A 22,912-nucleotide genomic window follows, 5' to 3' on the forward strand; every position below is an offset into this window, starting at 1 on the left:
AAATAATTCACGTTATTTAAGATAAATATGGTTTAATTTTAAGTTAAGTTTTCAGATACTTAGATACATTTCGAAAATATTCAAAATATTTAGACCTACTACGTTTTTTCCTCTGTTTTTTTATTATATTTATAATGTACTTTAAATCTTGTATCTAAACTGCGTATAAGACTAAAACCAAATACATTTATTGTTTAAAAATACAATCTATTTTTTTTTTCATACGTAATAATAATATTAAATCGCACTATGTAACGAGTTCCTCAAGTTTTGATTAGACTGGAACAGCAATTATTCCAAAACTATGATATGGTAACTTTTGAACACTTTGGGTACTCGCTGTGCCCACCCAAAGTTGTTTTCTTTTATCGTCTGCGGGCAATGCTCTTGTTTTTAAAAAAACTGGGAGCACTCCCTCTTCTTTCCCTTGACCAGAGGCCACGACAGCCAGTGAAATATTTCCCTAAAAGAAAACACACACTGAAATCGGGAACATATCTTTGGCGAGCAGTCGGGCAATGTTCGAGCTCTGATAAGGCGGACACGGCTTACCGGGAACGCGAAACCCAGAAACCAACAACCGACAACACTGAACTCAAAACCCAGGGCTCCAAGCCCAAACCCCAGCCCAAAACCAAACCGAAACCCAAAATCCAATTCCCAGCCCAAGAAACTCGTGACATTCGAACTTGGCAATGAGTCATCAGAAAGAGGCACAGACCATTGTTGCATCGACCTTCCTGGAAGGGAAAACAAGGAAATATAACTCACTCCACAAAAATCCAAAGACATCGCACATCTGTGGCCCATTAATAAGTCGCCACTTGAAATTCCTCACCGCAGTGTTATTAAACATTTGGTTAATTTCACTCGGGAGTATCGACATCCAACATCATCTCGTTTCCATCACTCAAAGTCTGCTTCTTTTCGTGGCAACATTGGGATGTTTTCGAGTGTTCCTGAAGTGGATGAGTCGGAGCGTCCAGAAGTATTTCCCGATTGTTATTTGGTCTACAAATGGCATCTTGGGATCACATTTGATTTCGAAACCATAACTGGATGGTGGCGCTTTCGAATAGGTTTATTAGGCCTTAGAACATGTCTATTTAATTGTTTAATTTGTTTACAGTACATTTATTTGGTAAACATAGTTCTGAATTATTAGTAAACTTCTAATACTCCATATATACTATCTAGTTTTGTTCATGTTTTGGGTATTTAAACACTAACTAAATGAAGTCAGATTTATTTAACTTATTAAAGACAAACCCATTTCTTGAACCAACTAGACAATCTTTAAAGAGTCGGAAACACTTCCTGTTACATACTTTTACTTCCACAAATAGCTCTATAGAAAGATTCCTCATTAAACATAATATCAACAAAAAATCAAGTAACAAATTTGATTATTAAAAAATAAGACCTTCCCCAATTGGAAGAGCCTCTTACTCCCAAGAATTTTGCCAAAGATCCGCCGCTGTTCCGAATCGATAGCAAAATGACCACTTTGTGTGGAAGTTCTCCCCCTCGGGCTTCTAACGATGATCATAATTTGTGTCATATAAATGTCGCTTTATGAGTAAAAATAACTTCATTACGGGCAGAGCTCCTGCTGTAAACTAATTACAATCAATTCTAATCGTCTTTAAATTGCTGCCAGAGCCCTCCTTTTCTGGTCCGCACTTTAAAAGGTGTTGGCTGGTGGCTAGTGGCTAGTGGCTGTTGGCTGTTGACTGTTGTTGTGTGTCTGGGCTTCCGCCTTGCAGGAGCTACTTGAAACCTACTAGAAACCGAGGCAGACCAAACAAACTGTTTCCCCGACCTTCCTTCTCCGCTTTTCCCCGCTTTGCCCCGCTTTTCCCGCCTTTTCCGCTCGCTCGTTGACCATTTCCAGTTGGCCATTTAGTATGTGCATGTAATTCCCATTATAATACACTAACCAAAAGTTTTTCCACACACCGCTTTTGAAAAGGATTTCCGAACAGAGAAGCCAAAAATAATTGAAAAATAAACACATACATAGTATCACAATTAAAAAAATCTTTAAATAATTTGAATTGCTAAAATTCAAGTGTTAATTTTCTTTTGATTTTAATAAAGATTTATGGTAATGCATTTACAAAGGCAAATCAAAATTGATCATCTCTAAAATTACAAACGAACTTAAAATAAGAAAACAGAAAAAATATCAAAATAATTTTTTTAAATGAAAATGAAGTTAAATAAAATTGAAAAATACATTTTTTTTCCTACGAATATTTTCCAAAGCGTATTCAGTGGAGGTCTGGGGCCAAGTTTGTTTTCTCTTTTCACAAAACGCCATGTTTATGGGCCTTTGGCGGTTTTCCGCTTGATTCTATTTTCAAACTAAACCTATCTAAACTGAACTAAACCAAACTGAACTGAACTGAACTGAACTAAAACGAGCTGCTCGCTGATTATGGTGTTAAGCAGAAAAAAAAATGGAAACCGATTTGGTGGCACTTTTCAATGGAAAACCCCAACTGCAAGTGGAATCGCAATCGAAATGGGAATAGGACTGTTAGCCGCCAACAAGACAATCTACTTAAAGACCATCTTCCGAGTCCCTGCTTCTTTATGTGACCCCCAACGCCTGTCAAATTGACATTTTTCCAGAGTTCGGTTTCGCTTAAAAGCCACAAAAAAACAGCCAGATTGTTTGTCTTAACACCAACCAAAAATTCCGGCACTGTCAATCACGACTGATGCGATGGCTCCGCCATGATATTCCCTCGTTTGAACTTCATTTGACGTGCCATTTTCCCCGCATTTTTCCTGGGCACTAGGCATTTGCCAGGGTGGCCAATTACCGCCCCCCCTTTGCAACCGCTAAAAAAAAAAAATAGAAAATAAAGAAGCGCTGGGCAAGAAAAACAGGGAGCGACAGAAGTCGACTGTTTGATGAATGGCCTGTCAGTCGGAGTTAGGGAAACATGCATGTACATACATATTTCGCCAAGCCGAAAATTGGAAATGACATTGGAGAATGGTTAATTTAAAAAACCCGAACAAGCTCTAAAATAATTTTAAATCCCACAAGTATTAGAAAAAGGGTGTTACAAATTCTGCTCATTTTACAATCTTAAAATGTTTAGTTTTTCATGAAAGCCTTTGTAAAATTTCTAAAAAAGGTTTGTAGGATAGAAAAATTCTTTAAATGTGTGTAAAATATATATTTAATATGAAATATTATGTTTCTGTTAAGTGGTTGCAAAAATAAGCCAAACATTTGGACACTTTTCATTAATTATTAGTTAACCAATGTCACTAAATGTGGGTACAATGTATTAAATATATAAAATCTTATAATTACTTTTAAATAGTCAAAAGAAGAGTAACATATATGGAAACTTGTAACTAATAACACTTTAAATATGTTCTCAATAAAGGCTTGTAGGGTGGTACAACTTTAGTAATTGTGGAACAAATTAGAGACTTAATTATAATTTATTCAGGTCAAACCTTTGTTTGCTTTCATACTTATCTGCCACAATCATGTCTATTTATATAATTTTAAATACAAATCATTGAGGAGAGGGTAATCGATCTGCCTATGAAATGACCAACTACTCAGCATTAATCTGTGCACTTTCTGTCCAACTACCAAATGGATTATAATCCCCAAATCGATGCAGTTTAATAATCGGCTTGTCAATGTCTTCCTTACGAACATTTTCCATTTGCTGATGAGCTAATTAACTGAATGCTTTCACTGCCAGCACCCCTTTTTTGGCCCATTCCCCTGATTTTAGTCAGTCTTCAAAATGCAGAGTGTGTGTGTGTGTGTTGCTCGAAATGAAGTCAGAACACATCTGAGGTCTCTGCCGGCTCATTCTATTCCATACTCATTCTTCACCATACCCATCGCCGTTTGCTGAGCTCTGTGTCTGTTATGTAATAGCATGTTAGGTGTATAACTTTTATTATTATGATTATACTTTTGCCCCAGCTCCAACTACCATGGACAATGTTGCTGTTGTTGCTCCTGCTGTTGCTGTTGTTGTTGCTGCTGCTGCTGCTGGTACTATATGTTCTTATATGGTAGCTGGTCTGGCTCTGAAGAGATACGTGAAAGTCACGTGAGTCATTAAAATGGAATAGCAGTCAGGTCTAAGTAGAAGCATGACGAAGGGCGATTGGGAGGCGATGATGTTGCTGCTGTGTCGGTTGATGTTGCTGCCGGACCAGTTGCTGTTGTTGCTGCTATACTGGGACAGGAAGCGAACTTGGCCCCAGCTTAGGGCAAACACAAGTGCAGCTATCGTGCAGGGAAAACAATTATAGAAGGGTCAAATGGCTCTTATATAATAAAAGGGAAACCGGTATGAGACACAAATAAAATGCCAATCCTCGGAACGAATGCGCTGTTTTTTTTTTTATTAAATTAGTTGCGTACGTAAAAGCGGAATTTTGGCTTGAATTAAAATTAAAATTAAACAAATGGTAAACACACACCCAGAAAAAAATCGGCATTGATTCAATAAAATCGCCAACGAATTTCAGCCAATGGCAACTCGCCTTTCATTTTAGAAAATTACTACGCTAAAAATGTACAAAAAAAAAAAGAACTATTTATATTACATAGAAATTTCCCTAAAAATAAATCTTATTTTAAATTTTATTACTGAAAACATATTTCACGTATAAAATTTAAGACATAGTAATGGTTTCATAGTTATTATTTAAAGTTTAATAAGTTCGACCAACGATGTCATGAGAACCATCAAAAACTTCAACGGACAAAGCTCCATAATTTTAATACAAAACACTTATAAAGCCGAAATATAGTTATATTTAATAATATTAATAATATTTATATCTGCAAGGGCATATAAGCCTCGGCTTGACCAAGATTGCTACTCTTCTTATTATTAATTTTCTTCCACAACGGTTTTACAAAGTAAACCAAAACTGTCATAGTTTAACATATATATTGAAACTACACGATCTTCAACATATGTTTCCGATCTGTGGCCCCTCTTTCTCAGTGTATTTGTGGGCACTTGCCCACATAAACAAAGTGGTTGTTGCCACTGCTGTTGTTGTAATTGCCTGGCATGTTCTTTGTCAACGCTAATGTCACCGGAGCTGAGGTTTCTCCTGGGCTTTCGTTGGCAGTCCGACTTCCAGACCCAGATATAGATCCAGATCCATAGCCATTCGCGACGCCAGCGCCATCGTGGTACATTGTTGTCGTGGCTCGACCCTGGGGAGCTTGGATTTTTAATTGCAATTAATTTTTGACGCTACCTTCTTGCTAAGTGGCAGCTCGTCATATTTCCCGGGGGAGTTGTTGTCAATCCGAATCGATTTCAGTTCGGTTAACAGCGCATAGTGTTAATTGCAGCAGTTCTACTCCCGAAATTTATCTTAATTTTTGACTTTAATTTAAGCTGCTGTTACGGAAAAATGTATTTCCCAATTTCATTTATTCTTCTTGTTAAATGAAATTAAGTTTGCCACTTTTCACTTATTTTTCAGGCTTGGCAGTTTAAATTTCTAACCGAATCGTGGGATAACAGTCCCTGTATCGATTGGTTGTTCGTAAAATAACCATCACATATAATAATTTAAATTCATGTTAACTTTTCCTAACCTAAGCCTTATCATGAAATTGAGAGAGATTTTGTATTCTATCTTTACCAAATTATAAATCAAAAATTAAAGCTAATTAATTGAGGAAAAGGCCTGCATACGTAAATTAAATTTTTCTGTGTATAAATATGAAAAAACCAGGGCACTTAATGTTAACTTTTCATTTATATTTTTGAAAAGAAGCTTCGATCAGCAAACAGTGTGGGGCCATGGAAAATAAAGGCTGCAATATTATTTGAATGGCTGGGCAAACCTGTGGTCCTTAGTCGACGTCTGCTTTTTCCGCTTTCACTGAATGCACTTTTAATTGTTTAATGCCGGCCACATTTTGCTTTAATTTATTCATATGGCGGTATATTGATTTGGCCGCGTTAAATAAATTGCCACTGCATATTTGATTTCAGCGCCTTGGCAGGCCCATAATTTCAATTTCGTTTGTCAATTGCGAATGCAATTGCATCACCGTCCTTTGTTGTTACTCAATTAACATTTAATTATCCGCAAATGCGAATCCAGCTTTACTCGCTTGAAGACTGACTGACTGACTGACTAACTGACTGACTGACTAACCGACTCAGGAACGGAGTGACTTGCCATCCAATTGACCGCTGCATAAACTGAGAAAACTTGGCCAGCCCACCCCAAATGTATACACGAAACGCGTCCGAATAATGGGAAAATAAAGTAGAAACGCCGCAGTAAAAACTTCAGTTGTCATGACCACTAATTGAAAAGGCTGCCAGTCAGGGGATGAAAAGCGTGGTGGTCGCCGAGCGGTATTCCATGGATATTCCCCCCGGCAATCCATGGACATCCATCGCTGAAAGCGACAGGTAAGGCGATCGCCCAGGGGATGGGACAAACAGGTGTCGCAACGGGGTACAAACGGGAAGTGAAAGGGCTCAAGCTCATCGCTGGCGAAAGTTGAAAACGTACGGAGTTGAGGCGTTTGCGAAAACTAACTCTAGCTACAACTAGTTGGGAATTATGTCAGCAGCGCATTGGAAACAGGATTCCCTTGTGAACAAAAGTATAAAAGCTGAAGCTCAATGCGGGTCAACTGATATAATATCGCTAGTGCTTCCACTCTATAAACTAAAAAAGGAACGCCTTAGTAGACTAAATTTTGTTTGAGTATTAAGGGACAAATATTATGAATCGTTCATTATTCTTTAAGTAATAATAATAAAAGCCAACCATCTTAATTGTGTAAGCTAGGGTTGGTAAAACATCAATAGCTAAAACAAAATGTAATATTAAAATCGAAAATATCTCTGCCATCCATGTAAACTTTATTTTTTTCACCCATGGCTTTAATAAATATATATTTTCCGAGCCCTTCTCTTATAGAAATCGGTGAATTATTGAATTCCCTTAACTCTAGCCCTTTTAGCATTATTATTTAGCATTGCTGGCTTTGCTGTCATTTCACCAGCCGGAAATTCAGAATAATTAATATTTCGCTGCTTTTGCTGCTATTTTTTTTTTTTTCTTTTTTTGCCAACGAAATTTCCGGTTAAGACGACGAGCAGCCGGCAGGAGTCATTCGGCGCATTAGCTGCCATAATTTTAATGGCGTTTAATGGCCCTGGAAGGGAATTGAATGGGGAAAAGCGAAAAAACGCATTAATTAGAAAACGAGCGAGCAACAACAACACGGACTAAGTAATAAAATAATAATAATAAAGCATGCCAACGTGACCGTTTGCCACGAGGGGAAAAGTCAGTAAATTAGGAGCCCAGAAAAAAGGAAACCCACAAAAATTCACGCACTTGACACAAATTCCATTCGGGAGGCGGCAACGAGCATTAAAATTGAAAATGAAAAAAAAAAAATGAAACGAAATTCAAGAGTGGAAAAAGTGGGCAAAGGCATGCAGGAAAATAATTCATATTACAAACGATGGCAGTCCAACAAAAAACAAAATGGTCTAATGTTGTCAGCATAGAATGGCAGGAAAAAAACACCAAAAGGACGCTCGAAAGACTACAAAATGGCGACCGGGAAATGGGTTAGTCCTGCGACCACCCTCCACAGCCACTCACATAAACAGGGTACTATTAATTCTCTGTATAATGAAGACCTGATGGGGGCTTTGCATTAGCACTTTAATTACATTTTTCAACTATCTCTTTAATTCGCAGCCGTTTTTTTCATTCATTAGGCTTTAATGATGGATACATTTTGAAAATACACACACACAGAAATTGGCTTGGTCAGATTGATAGTAATGTGACTGTTAAAGGAATTTTTATAACTATTGAAAGCAATCTTAAAGCAATATACTACCATCAAAATAGTTACTGCATACTAATAAGTCCCAAACGGTTTTAGCACTTCAAGTACAGTGATAATTTTACAATACAAAGATGTAATACACTTTTAGTGGTAGAAATACCTTTTTATGATTTATTAACCATATTATTATACGACTAGCATCTATCGACTCGACTTTCTTTACTGTTTTTGCAGTTCAAAAACTATTATTACTACTATACTTAAGCGGGGTAACTATTTTCGTAATTTGTCATTCCTAAAAAGCTTAGGTATTTGGTAGTCTACAAAATGATGACAATTTTATCACTTAACTAACAATGTTCTTCGATTTTTGTCATTTTTGCAGGGATGTGGCAAGAGGCAAATATCCGGGCGAATGCGACACGCTGATTGAGACCGGCTGAAAACGGAAGGACAAACGGAAGGAGACAGGTACATACAGGGATAAAAGGGATACAAGGGATACAAGGGACTGCCAGGAAAATGTGCAAGGGCAGCAATTCAGGAACGACAGCCACGCTGGTAAACTTATTAGCGAAATGCACGAAGTCAACAAACGGACAGCCGCCAGTAGAAGTCCTCGAGCAGGAAAAGGAATCGGAAAGTCGGGGGAATCTCGTGCCGCAAAAGCAACGAACAAAACGTCAAAACAAGCAACATCTACAGCTGCAGCAGCAGCAGCAGCAACACCAGCTGCAACAACAGCAGCAACCTCAGGAGCAGCATAATCAGCGCCAGCAACAAGGACATCAAATAGAGCAAATGGCGATGGGGACAAATGAAGAGGCGGCGGCTGCCAAGGAGCACGAACGGCAGACCAAACTGGCTGACTGCAAATGCAAAGGCAAACACCAGCAGCAACGAAATCGCAATAATGTTGCCGTCGTGCAGCAGCATGTCCTGCGGTTGCTCCCCTTCGTCCTGTTCGTCCTGTTCCCGGTCACCGCAGCCTCGATGACACCTTCGGCCAGGATCTCCAGTGCCAAAGGCTCGTCCCGTGAGCTCCTCTTCACGGAAATGGGCGGTGCAGTCGCCTCAGGGGGCATGGCTGGAGCAGCCAGTGCTGCAGGAGGAGCACCAGGAGGAGCAGCAGGAGGAGCATCTGCGGGCGGAGGAGGAGCGGCCGGAATCGAGTGCCCCAGCTTCGACAACACCGCCTGTCCATGCTACAAGTTCGAGGATGGTAAGTGCGAACGGTCGAGCGAACTAATTAAACGCATCAGCCGAGACTTGAAGGCAAAGTTTATTGCACCCAGGACGTGCGGTCGAGTGCGAAAGCAAGTCATCGACTGTAAGATGCCTAGTCTCCCTTTTATAATACCCTTGAAGAGGGTATTATACATTTTCGCACATATATGTCCGTCTGTCCGTTTATATGCAATTGAATCCCTTAATTTTAAAAGTTATCTCCACAAAACTTTCACTTTATATTGCTGTTAGTATAGAAATGGAAACGAAACGACTATATCATCGAGCTCCCATGGGAACAATCGGATGATAAATACAAAATTTCTATAGCTTTTCAATTTATACAAATATTATTTGTTATGTAGTAACAGTTTACTATTTTAAAAGAACAGTTTTTAATTTTATTAAGACCAGGCGACGATATTATATAGCTGCCATAGGAAATATGCAATACTTTAAGGATAGCCTCCTAAAAATCGAAACAAAAAAGTTGGCAAGAATATTTAAGTTTTGCAATTAAACAAAAGCCATTGTACCTTAGGTTTTGATGTTTTGTTGACATAAATTCAGCTTCTTAAGAGAACAACATCATCCATGCTAGCCTTATGCAATGCAGAATAATTTTCTTTGAGTTCAGGCACACAATCAGTGATGGGAAACACCATCTATGAATATTAATAAGCACCTGCGCAGGAGCATATATATGTTTTTCAATAGGTATATATATGTATACTATATCTAGGCAGCTTGCAGACTAATGATATGCATTACATGCGACTGGCCGAGACAGTTTCTTTGATTTTACCATCGAGTGGAACTAATTGAATGGGCACAAATTGCCCCTGTCCGTCGACGACAAAGCTGATAATATTCCCGATTCACAGGACTATTCCTGGAGTGTCCCGGAACGACTGCCATATCGCTGCGCTCGACCCTCGAGCGAATTTCGGCGCCGATACACTCGCTGTCCATCTACGACTTCGACCGCTCGGTGACGTCACTCTCGCAGGACGTCTTCCAGCCGGGCGTCCACATCCGGCACCTGCAGTTCTCCCACTCGCACCTGGAGGCCCTCAAGGACAACAGTCTGCGCAACGTCCGCTCGAGCCTAGAGTCCCTCAGCATTGTCAATGGCAAACTAACGCAGGTGAGTCTAAACGGTTTCTCAGCTTTCGCAGGCTCAACAATATAGTAATATTGTTATTCAAAAGCGGTAACATGAAATCAAGAAAAATATCAATTAATTGAATCCAATCTTGTTTCATGTGTTCATGTAACTTAAATGCTCGATGACAGTTCTTTGGTGGTGGCGGAACTGACCGAAATATTTAAGATTTTTGAGCAAAAAATACATTTTAATACAAAAAATTGCTAATCTTTTTTATATGCAAAACTTATTATTGTTAAGAATTTGGTTTAAAATGTGTGCCTTACTTTCGACTTGTTGAATAAAGATTTCGATAAATGTTAAGCATTTAGAAACGAAATCCAGCCTAATGAAAGGTACGCAACACTTGTTGTGTAATAAGTGTAACATTTCTCCATTATTTTCCTACAAATTCCTATTCATGTTGTATTAACTTTTTGACTGCACTGCGAAGTTAAAATCTCCAAAAACCGTGGGGCCTTAACCCAATTTGTTGCCGACTTTTGGGCAGCAAAGGGTTCGAATCGCAGCTAAGTTACTGCATCGAATTCGCACCATGGGCAAACGAACTCTCTTTGTGGAATTTGTTAATGGGTTAATAACAAATATATATTTAATGGCTCCGTATGAACTTCGAGAGCAAAGAAGCCAGAGATTTTGGAATTAAAATGAAGCGCTATACTATATCGTTTGTTCTTGTTTAAAATAACTAAAAGTACTAAAAGTATGTTTAAAGCCAACTTTTTTTTTGTTAATAATAAAGCAGGAAAAATACAATTTGTTAGGAGAAATCGAATACTTGTATATATTTTCTTAATACAATCGTAAGACAAATAATCAAAATATTTTTAAGTCAGTAATTCTTTACATTTTACATTTTTGGATTTGAAAGAGATAATTATGAACTATTAAAAATTACGGTTATTCTGATAATGTCAGTTAAAAGGCATTAGTTTTACTAATTTGAAAAATGGGTTTTGGTCCGGAAAGGTGGTAATTTGTCCCATGGTGCGTGAAAGGGAACTCACTTATGAGGACTCGCCGCCCAGCCACATAAATTGCATTTCGCGGTGGTTTCCGCTGTGGTCTCGCCAAAGCTAATTAGTCCATCGAAAGCTGGTCCCTGGATCGGGATCGGCATCGGCATCGGCATCGGGATGGGGATCTGGTGCTGAGAACTCCGCACCATACGGCGCCGAATAATGTTAAACAAAGTTGGGCAACCAAAAAAATGCAAATGGCTTTCTAAGCCATTAAATTTGGAAAAACAGCCGCCGCAACGGCAGCGCCAGCATCCAGCATCCAGAATCGAGAATCCAGAATCCAGAATCCTGGCCATCCCAGAATCCTGCGTTTCACATTCAACAGGGGCGAGTGGCAAGTGCAAAATGGGCAGGGGGAAAATGGGTAGGGGAAAATGGGAAATGGCAAATGGGAAGCGAAAAGCTCGCCGCCAGCCATAAAAAGTAATTTGCCGCCGCCGCCGAATAACAAACGAGCCAAAGCCAAAAACAATTGCGTTCAATAAAATAATTTGCAGGCGAGCGCAACTGGCAAAATCGGCCAGCCGGAAACGCACAGAAAGAGACAGCAGCAGAGAAACAGATAGAGAGGGCTATATCTGTGTTCGGCGAACACATAGCTTTAAGCGTTCGAGGTAGTAAATAAGCAAATATCCATCAAATTGCTTGAAAGTCACAAAAACTGCAGTCAAAATCGCAATTAAAGTCATATTTTCATTGAATTTTCCACGGCCACAATTCTATGTCATTTGAAAAAGTTTTTTATGCTTTTATGGAGCTTAAAACCAAGATTTAACATTTAAAAATAAAGACATACATGACAATCGATTTTATATAATCGATTTTATATACCCTTTAATAAGAAAATGTAATTGTCTTAAATTGAAATTGAGAAATATCCTGAAGGCATTGCTTTTTAGATATCCAAGATCTTATAATAATTGACCCAACTCTGCCTATTTTTGTACAAACATGTTGTAGATATTTTTCAACTAATTAAACTTATCAAATTGAAGCAATTAATAAAAAATATTATCGAATCATTTTTTTACATCAAAACTACGAATTGAAAGTCAAATGTTATCTTCAAATTTTATTTATTTTTCGATTTTTTGACCCTAGTAGGAGGTCAAATTTTACTAAGTAGCCAAGGTCGGCTTATGTATTGCGTGGCCTTGGTCTTGATGTGACCACAACGGGCAGCTTTTCACAGACATCTGGCTTATCGCCCACCATTCGATTTCCACAGCGTCGTTTATCGGTGCGGTGCCAGTCTGAAAAACATTTAAATCAATTGCCAATTTTAAAAGTCAAAACTGCTATTTTTTTTAATTATAAAGAAGGTTGTCTTAAATAAATTCTTTGGCTATGTCCTTAAATAAAGACATTCCACTCAAATTGTATTAATAGGTCACTAGTTCCATCTGACTTTTTAAAACAAAAAGTATTTCAGAGAAAACTAAAAAAAAACAAAATTCTTAAGTATTATGAGGGCTTGACTTTTGGTTGTTCGAATGGAGAAATAATGTTTTTGGAAAACTGTAAAATTAAATTGTAATAGATCTCAAAATATACAAGTAGTTTTGTAAGTCTAAGCTAGAAGACAAAATATATCAAAATATGTTCTAAATTGTAATACTGAAACCCATATAAGATTTAAAGGACCCCATTGCTCGAGGTGTCAAATTACTCACTGTTTCTGGGCCGAGCGTGGCAATTCTGGTTGAGCAGTTGGCAATTGTTGGCCAGCAGCTTGCAGCTCTGCAAGTTTCGCGACCGGACGCATATCTCCTCCGCGGGGGGCGTTCTTTTGCAGGCCACCGGACGGGCGGGGCACGGGTGGTAGCAAGGTCGCCGGTTCTCAGCACCCACGGCCCGGATTCCGCGGCAGTCCAGCTCGCGGGTGTGAACCACCTGGAGGGGATTGCGATGGCGGTTGAGGGCCAGCAGGGTGCAAATGTTCGCGAAACGCTGGCAATCGCCATTCGGAAAGCGACCGCACACTCGCGGACTGTGCGGAATGCATTGGGGCGGACGTATGCAAAGGGGGCGTGGCGTTGGAGCACGGATCACAATCGACTCAATAGTAGTGGGTTCCCTAGTGGTCGTCCTGGTGGTGCCACTAACCATTGCAGTAAGGACGATGCCTAAACAAGTAATTTGTAAATAGTTGAAAATTTAAATAAATTTAAAATTTAATATGCATTACACTTTATATTATGATTCAATTTTTTATTTAAATATTATATATAAAAGCTATTTTTAAAATAGTTGTAATTTAAGATTGTATGAGTCAAATATTTCTGTTCTTTTCAATCTTGTTTAGAGAGTGCATTGGAATTGGCAAAATTTAACAAAAACAGTTTACAAATCAGACAAATTGGAACATGGGATTGCAAAAGTCACAGGATTCCGTTAAAAACAAAACTAATTTATCCCTGACTTGACAACAAATTAAGAAAAAGAGATTTTCGTCCTACCCAAAGTCCAAGCCAAGTTTAGTTTGCACATTATTCAGATTAAAGTTAAAATCACTGCTGCCTCTGATGTTCTTGGTTGGTGCTTTTTATACGTTTTCTTACTGATATACAAAGAACTACCCGGAAAAGATTTTACATTTCACGGTTTCATATTTACATTTTTTACATTTATAGCTGATTGTTTTGTTTACAAAATAAAAAAAGCCTTTACTTAATAAAATGTAAAAGGCGCTGCTATTTATACAGTCTTATTTACTTAGCTACAAAAAAGTCTGATATTGTTTTAAAAATATAAATATTTTCATATTGATTTATGTGAATGAAATTCGACAGACCTTTTATATGTGCTTATCTGACATAAAAACAATTACCATGAAGCGATTTTATATGTATTGCTACGAATTTACCCGTACATATTTTTAGAAGCCATACCTCTTTATGGATTACTCTTTTGTTGAGGAAATTTTTATAAAATATACAAACTCTTACTGAATGAAATTTAGTTTGGCAAGGGTTTGAGAATATAAATACTTTCGTATGGAATTGTTTGAATGAAATTGCATTTTTTAAAGGAATTTTAATATTTGCCTTACATTAAGCACACAGTCCAACTGCGTTATAAAAACAACTACCAAAAAGAAAGTTAAAGTTTTACTTGTATAAACCAGACTTCTTTTTATAAACCAGACTTCTTCATTCTACAGCTGATTCATAACAAATAAATGTTTAATGAAATATTGATTTATTTGAATACGGTTTCATTTTGTTTACAAGTCAGCAACAAAGGCGGCCCCACAATAGTACAACATATGTTATGGCGAACACCTGATTTTTTGGTAGTCGCAGACCTATAAGTACTCCGCTTTTTGAGCGAAAAGTCATCAGTCGTTTCAGGCATCTTGTTAATCACTAACCAAACCCACCAAACCCAAAAGCAGCATAAACTATGTCGAAACTCAGCGTTGTCCTGTTGATTGCCACTGTGGTGGTGGCCATTGAGGCCACTAGCGTGGTGCGACCCAGTCGCTGCTGGGATCGCTGCACCCCGAAGGACCTGCAGGACCCTCGGCTGATCTGTGTCCGCGACAGGGCGACCAATTCCTGCACGAAGCTGCGACCTTGTCGCCTCCAGGAGCGGAACTGCATCCGCCGGAATGCCGGCAAGGAGCCGCTCCGAGAGACGTGTCTCAGCCAGTGCCGCTGGATTCCGGGCAGTAGTAGTAGCGCCAGTGGTCCCTGTGCCCCCAAGAAACGACCCGTGATCAAGAATTAGAGTGCCGCAATATACTTTATCCGCCTGTCTTTGGAATTCAAAATACCCATAAATATTTCATAATGTGCCAACAATAAAAATAAATATCATTTTATGGCAGACCATTTTTTCGCTGGCCAGCCCGTAGCCATAAATTTCGGTTGAATCGGGGTGGAGTCGCCTATCCTGCCGGGTTCTCGATGTCCTCGATGCCCTCGATGTCCTCGATGGCGCCAAACGGCAGCGCGAAGGTTCAATAAATTAAAATCGACTGCCATAAATTTCCATGTCAGTACATTAATTAAAAGGCCGTAATTCGCTTTGTCCATGTCAGGTGACACTGCATCTGCATCTGCATCTGCATCTGAATCTGCATCTACATATGCATCTGCATCTGCATCCTTTCGATCCTTTGGCCACCCACAGTTGACCAGTGTGGCGGAATGTCTGCTCAATCAATGCAATTAAAAGTCCCTCCACTCGGGTGGTCGTTCAAAGAAAATACGAGAAAATATATTCAATTGCAGCACTCCAGTTGCCATTGGCAGCCAAAGTTCTTTCAAAACATCATGATATTTGCTGAAAAGCAGGACCAAAGAATTAATTAAAAAAACGTCCTTTGTATGGGTATATTTTTAATTAAAAGAAAAAAAACTTAATAACATTTGGAATTTTTAAAAGTGACAAAAACTATTTTAATGTAAGCAAAGGAAACAATAATCGTATGTCCTTTATTTATTTGGTGCCTTACGTTAACGTCACTAAGTTTAATTATTGATAATTAGAGTTTAGGAATTCGAGAAATTAGCTCAATTATTTAAATATTATTTTTTACTATTATAATTTATTCAAATTCACATATTACGTAAACAATTTATATAAATTGAATTAAATTTTGCCTTAAAAGAATTGGGCAAATTTATTTAATTTTATTTACAACTGTTAAATCGAAAAAAATTTTTTCAGCTGGTTGGAACTTTGTAATAATATAGAAAGCATTAAACTGATATATATGACTGTCCCTAAAACAGATAAATATAATATCAGCTCTCATTTTTTAATGAAATTAATCAGTTTATTATTAATAATACAAATATACATATATATGTTGTATGAACAATATATTTAAAATGAATAATTTGAACTCGAAGTCATCACTATTAAAGGAACCACCCGGTTCGTAACCCGGAACTGGAACGTATATTAAGGTTGGAGCCCTGTTCGAACCAGACCAACGTCAGAACCGATTGTTTTAAGCCTTTTCAATATTACTTAAGTAGATTTAAAATTTGCCAATAACTCAAAAGTTCAAATGAATTGTTACCAGATATTGTAGAGTTGCATTTCCACTTGTATTACAATGGTTTTCAACTGCCTAACTTACTGAAAGCTAATTTCATATTAGCTAACTGATAGTATGTTGGCAACCCAGAAGCAGGCAAGCAATCAAATCAGGGCATCTCCAATCGAGTAGCCTTTGCCTTCGCCTCTGCTCACCTGTCATTTTCCATGACAGTTGTCAGCATACATTTTCCCCATTCAATTGGCAGCAGTTCCCGAGGTGTGAGTTACGTAGCAGTAGCAACTCCGGAAAACTACAATTAAAAAAAAAAAAAAAATCGTGCGGAAAGCGAAGTGTACATTTTTTTTGCAGTGCAAGTGATCGAGATGCCAAAGGATAAGAGTAAGGGTAAACGCGAGGGTGAGCCGCCCGTTAAGCGGCAGCGTAAAAATCGTCCCGAGAGCAGCGAGTCCAGCGACTCCTACTCGAGCTGCAGCTCCTCGGGCACCTCCGGATCATCCGGATCCTCCGGATCATCCGGATCATCCGGATCCTCTGGATCCTCCAGCTCGAGCGACTCCTCCAGCTCCGACTCGACCAGCGAGGACTCCGGGGATGAGTCGGATGAAGCAGACGGGGCCAAGAGGGCCAAGCACTCGTGCTGCCACCATCGGCACCACCGACGCCATCGGCGGCACCATCACCATCACTCGCCGCCGCGCCATCACTCCCATCGCCGTCATGGGCGCCCAGCCGGCCAGCGTCGCCATCGGCCCGAACATGGACGCTCCTCGAAGCGTCGCCGAGCAGCCGTCACCGCCGCCAAGACGGCAGTAGTGGTCAAGGAGGAAAAGCCCTCCAGCTCCGGCAGCCACCCGGTGGTGGCCATCCAGATACCGGCCCCCATTCCGCTGCCTGTGCCGGTGGCCATTCCGGCCGAGCTCAACACCACCCAGCCGCAGCCCGTGCCGGCTCCAGTTCCGGCTCCAGTTCCGACTCCAGTTCCGACTCCAGTTCCGGCTCCAGTTCCGGCTCCTGCTCCCGCTGCTCCCTTGGCCAGGGAGCTGGCCAAACCCAAGACCCAAACCCAAATCCCGGCCAAGACCATCACCAAGAGCCTGGCCACTGTGGGTGCCGCGCCCATGGGCAGGATCATGGCCGGAGGAGCCAGATCCAGCGGCATGAAGCTGGTGCCCAACCAGGTCAGGAAGGTATTGGCCAGTGGCTCCACTGCGAAGACTCCGGCAAGGATTGGTCAACCCAATTCAAGTGCCAGCCAGGCGGACTCCAATGACAAGTCACCGATGAGAAAGGAATCCTCCAACTCGTCCAACTCCAAGATGAGGGCATCCAAAGGTGAGCGACCGAGTCACGGTTCTGCGGTTCTGGTAATTTAAATGATTTTGAAACTAATTTAAATATCTGAAAATTTAATTAAAATTTAGACCATATTCAAACTTAAATAATAACTATTTAATTTAAATATCAAATGCAAACATTTAATATAATTAAATTAAATATGCCTTGAACAAAATATTATTTTTAAATATAATATTTAAGAATATTAAAGCGAAGACCGTATTAAACTCAAATATGTATCAAAGTCAAATAGGTCCCGTTTTAAATTTATATTAAATACGGTTTTTAAAGTTTTTACATTAATTTTATAATTTTAACCAATCACTTTAAATTGCATTGTATTTAATATGATGATTTTATGAATTATGCAATTTTAGATTAAAAAGCTAGTTGATTAATTGTACCACACCATATTTTTTATCAGAGAAACAGTGCAAGCAAGAAGGAAGTGCATCCGGAGGAGGTGGATCAGGAGGTGGAGGATCAGGAGGAGGATCAGGAAAAGGAGGAGCATCCGGAGCAGGTGGATCAGGAGGAGGATCCGTAGGAGGTGTATCAAGAGGAGGATCCGGAGGAGGATCAGAAGGAGGATCCGGAGGAGGAGGACCCGGAAAGGGAGGAGGATCCGGAGAAGGAGGATCAGGAGGAGGTGGATCCGGAGGAGGGCCAAGAGGAGGACCAAGAGGAGGTGGACCCCATGACCATCCCGACGACGAGGGCAACCAAACGGCCTATCGCAATGACAAGCACGCCATCGAATTACGCCAACCCGTCCGCACCGTGCGCCTTCACATCAAAGGACTGACCCGCCGGGTGAGCAAGGAGCACATCACCGAGATCTTCGGCCATTTCGGTGCCCTCACGGCCGTCGACTTTCCCATGGACCGCTTACAGGGACGCTTGGGGCGTGGCTACGCCTTCGTCGAGTATGCCCGTCCCGAGGACTGCGCCCGCGCCATCAGGCACATGAATGGCGGCCAGATCGACGGCAAGCGGATCACGGTGTCCGCCTTCCAGGAGAACATGCTGAAGGCTCCATGGCGCCACTACCGCCGCTACTCGCCGGTCAACTACCGCCAGCGCCAGCGCCAGCGTCACAGCTCACCGTCCAGCTCTCGCTCTCGCTCCCGCTCCCGCTGCCGCTCTTACGGCCAGTCCCGCTCCATGTCCCGCTCCCGCTCGCGGTCCTTGCCCCGCTCCCTCTCGCGGTCCTTGCCCCGCTCCCGCTCCTCCCGCTCGCAATCAGTGTCAGGATCGCGCTACAATCGCCGCTACCGCTCCCGCTCCCGCTCCCGCTCCCGCTCCTCCTTCTCCAGCGGCCGCTCGTCGCCACGCTACGAGCAGTACCACCGCCCCGGATCGCGTTCGCCTTAGGCAGATCGCACTGTCGTCGCGGAGGGCATAATGGGACATCCAAGCAGGTTCACAAATCGGCCAGATGTCGATATCCAAAATCTTGATTACTCTTAATTGAAATGTTAATATTTTCAATAAACAACAAGATTATGAAGAACAAAACGTGCGGTTGAATATTTACATATTTGGAGGGCTATAAAAAAAGGGCTAAGGCTCTTTGAACTGAAAGCATTATTGGACCAAACTTAATATCAAAACGCAAAAAAAAAACTTGTTAAATCCATGGGAATATCTCATTCAACCATTTCAATTAGTAAAATCATATCTAATGCTTTGATATCATATTCTAATGGGCTTATGACATTGCATTGTTGGCCACATTCATTGCTCGCTTATTTTTTAACAATACGATTTTACGTAAGTGCGAGCAGGACAAACGTATGACGATTCCAATGCTCTGCCCGAACCTCTGCCCAAGCTCTGCTGAGAGCCATGTTGGAACTTGCAATTCGCTCCCGCGGCAAACTTGCAACTGCACTGCTCGCACCAGCCCTAAGCACTGGGAGCGAGCAGTTCAGCTGCAGAAATTCGCCGCGGGACCGAATTAGAGAGAGAGACTGAAATTTGCCCCTTTTTTAGGCTAGGTGGCATCACTGGAAAAGGCACTCGAGAGAGCGGCAGAGCAAATATAGTTCTTACTCTATAACGACATGTCTATATCGATTATTGTACTAATGCCGATCAAAAATGGCTATCCCCAATAATAATGGCTATTCCGTGGTATACATACATACATTCATACATTGATACATCCCCACCTTTCGGGTATTTTGCAGATGCCATCCCGTGCCCTGAGCTCCATGCAGAAACTGACGGCCCTGGACTTTGACTACAACGAGATCGTGCGCGTGGAGGACTACAGCTTCTACGGGCTGCGGCTGTCGAAGCTGAACCTGAAGGGCAACCGGCTGCAGGGGATGCCGGAGCACGCGTTCGCCGGACTGGAGGAGTGCATGCAGGAGATCGACGTCTCGGAGAATGGCCTGCGCACCTTTCCGTTGATGGCGCTGCGCAAGCTGGACCACCTGCGCATCCTGCGGCTGTCGAACAACCGGATAGCCACCTTCTACGGCGACATCCAGTTGGCCACGAACAATGCCTCGGCGGCGGCGGCTGCGGCCGGTGCCTTTCAGTTGCCCTCGCTGATCTTCCTGGACCTGAGCTCCAATCAGTTTGCCGAGATCGGGGACGACTGCTTCCGGGCCTTTCCGCAGCTGAAGACACTCTCGTTCTATGCCAACCAGATCGAACTGGTCCAGCCGGAGGCGTTCAAGAGCCTGCGCGAGCTGATGTCGCTGGACATGTCGCACAACAGGATCATCAGCCTGGACCCCAAGGTGTTCGGGCGGAACAAGCGGCTGCAGACGGTGGACCTGAGTCACAACCACATCCATGCCATCGGTGGGGTCTTCTCCGATCTGCCCCAGTTGCGTGAGGTGTTCCTCAGCGAGAACAACATACTGGAGCTGCCGGCGGACGCGTTCACCAACTCGACAAATGTGGATGTCATATACCTGGAGTCCAATGCCATTGGACACATCGATCCGAATGTCTTTAGTACGCTGGTCAATCTGGACCATCTGTATTTGCGGTCCAACTTCATACCGCTGCTGCCGGTCACGCTGTTCGACAAGTGCACCAAGTTGACGTCGCTGTCGCTGGACAATAATGAGATCCAGGACCTGGAGATCGGCATGTTCCGGAAGCTGGAGCACCTGAGGGAGGTGCGGCTGCACAACAACCGCATCCGGCGGGTGCGCAAGGGCGTGTTCGAGCCGCTGCCCGCCCTCCAGGAGCTGCACATCCAGAAGAACAGCATCGAGGACATCGAGCCGCAGGCGTTCAGCACGCTGCAGAGCATGCAGCACATCAATCTGCAGGACAACCAGCTGACCGTGCTGGAGGACATCTTCGCCGAGGACAACTCGTCGCTGCTGTCGGTGCAGCTGGAGGCCAACTACCTGCACAAGGTGCATCCGCGCACGTTCCGTCGCCAGCGGAAGGTGCAGATCATGTGGCTGAAGGACAATCAGCTGGTCCGCGTCGAGCGCTCCTTCTTTGCGGACACGGCCCAGCTGGGTCGGCTGTATCTGAGCGACAATCGGATCAGGGACGTGGAGCGGGACACCTTTGCCGGTCTGCCGTTGCTGCAGTTCCTCGATTTAAGCGGCAATCAGCTGCGTCAGTTGCGTCGCGACTACTTTGCTCCGCTGCTGGCGCTGGAGGAGCTCAATTTGGCCCGCAACCACATCGAGGCCATCGAGGGCTATGCCTTTGCCAAGCTGGGCAACTTGAAGTCCCTCGACCTCTCGCACAATCCGCTGGTGCAGCTGAGCCGTGACGTCTTCCTGGACGAACTGCCGCTCCATTCGCTGAGCCTGGCCAACTGCTCGCTGCGAAAGCTGGAGCAGCACGCCTTCCGCTCGCTGACCAACCTGAACGAGCTGAGTCTGGAGCGGAACCAGCTGAATCCGGCGGACATCCAGAAGCTGGACATGCCCAATTTGCGGCGCCTGCTGCTCAGCCACAACAACTTCAGCCACGTCGGCTCCGGCGGCATCATGGCCGGCATGTTCGACCGCCTGCGCTCCCTGCAGCAGCTGGCCATGGCCAACTGCAGTCTGGGCCAGATACCCGATCTGCTGTTCGCCAAGAACACCAATCTGGTGCGGCTGGATTTGTGCCACAATCGGCTGACGCAGATGAATCGCAACATCTTCAGCGGTTTGAATGTGTTCAAGGAGCTGAAGCTGTGCCGCAACCAGCTGGCCGAGTTCCCGCACATAGCGCTCTACAATTTGAGCGCCTTGGAGAGCCTGGATTTGGCCCGCAACCAGCTGGCCTCCATTGACTTCTTCAAGCTGAGCGGCACCCTCAATCTGAGGCATCTCGTGCTGCGAGACAACCGGATCACGGCACTCAGCGGCTTCAATGCCGTCAATCTCACCCAGCTGGACAGTGTGGATTTGAGCGGTAATCTGCTGCTCTCGCTGCCGGCCAACTTCCTGCGCCACTCGATCAATCTGCAGCGAGTGGATCTGTCCAGCAATCGGTTCCTGCAGATACCATCGTCGGCGCTGTCGGATGTGTCCATACCGCGGCTGTCGTGGCTCAATCTGACCGGGAATCCGATCAATCGGATCTACACGGTGAAGGAGGAGCGGTATCCGTACCTCAAGGAGCTGTACATCTGCCAAACGAACCTCTCCATACTGACGTCCAAGGACTTTGAGGCCTTCCAGGCTCTGCAGCATCTGCATTTGGTGAACAACCGCATCACCAGGATCTCGCCGGGCGCCTTCAAGTCGCTGACCAACCTGCTCACGCTCGACCTCAGCGTCAACGAGCTGGAGATGCTGCCCAAGGAGCGACTGCAGGGCTTGCGACTGCTGCGCTCCCTCAACATCTCGCACAACACGCTCAAGGATCTGGAGGAGTTCAGCGCAGACCTGGCCGAGATGCAGACCCTCGACCTGAGCTTTAATCAGCTAGATCGCGTCTCCAAGAAGACCTTCCGCCATCTGCACGGCCTGCTGGAGCTGCTGCTCATGGGCAACCGCATGACCGTCCTCTCCAACGACGCCTTCCGCTTCCTGAGGAAGCTGCACGTGCTGGATCTGCGCAAGAACTACTTCGAGCTGGTGCCACTCGATCCGCTCAAGCCGCTGGAGACCAATCTGCGCACCCTCAAGCTGGAGGGTAAGTACTGCTACGATGATGATGATAATATTTTTATTTTATATTTATTGATTAATGCCTCATTTTTAGTGCGTGGGAATATATAATTTTAATTAAAGACTACATTAGCTACATTAGATTTCAAATTAACAGCCATCCCTTCATATGATTTTTATGCTTTGTGCTAGACTGAA

The 22,912-nt window shown here is 42.9% G+C and overlaps 3 protein-coding genes across 3 annotated transcripts in view; 2 read left to right on the forward strand and 1 right to left on the reverse strand.

The window, feature by feature from the left end:
• The window catches only part of LOC108140862 (chaoptin), a 169,526-nt gene that overhangs the window by 142,361 nt on the left and 4,253 nt on the right, over nt 1-22,912 (forward strand). Inside the window, 3 exon segments of the mRNA XM_041710734.1 lie at nt 8,241-9,077; nt 9,967-10,229; nt 19,817-22,739. Coding sequence (XP_041566668.1) covers nt 8,378-9,077; nt 9,967-10,229; nt 19,817-22,739 — 3,886 coding nt within the window. The 5' untranslated portion in view covers nt 8,241-8,377.
• LOC121467954 lies at nt 12,350-13,790 on the reverse strand. The gene is made up of 3 exons (XM_041710735.1): nt 13,732-13,790; nt 12,946-13,398; nt 12,350-12,525 (listed from the first exon to the last, which is right to left on the reverse strand). Exons 1-3 carry the CDS (start codon nt 13,760-13,762, stop codon nt 12,410-12,412), a joined length of 600 nt encoding a protein of 199 aa, XP_041566669.1. The 5' UTR covers nt 13,763-13,790; the 3' UTR covers nt 12,350-12,409.
• LOC108140866 (glycine, alanine and asparagine-rich protein) lies at nt 16,516-19,125 on the forward strand. Its single transcript, XM_017263858.2, has 2 exons — nt 16,516-17,621; nt 18,049-19,125. The coding sequence occupies exons 1-2, from the start codon at nt 16,652-16,654 to the stop codon at nt 18,996-18,998; spliced, it is 1,920 nt and encodes a 639-aa protein (XP_017119347.1). The 5' UTR covers nt 16,516-16,651; the 3' UTR covers nt 18,999-19,125.

Source organism: Drosophila elegans, unplaced genomic scaffold (assembly GCF_018152505.1).
Source record: "Drosophila elegans isolate 14027-0461.03 unplaced genomic scaffold, ASM1815250v1 contig_149, whole genome shotgun sequence".
Lineage (NCBI taxonomy): Eukaryota > Metazoa > Arthropoda > Insecta > Diptera > Drosophilidae > Drosophila > Drosophila elegans.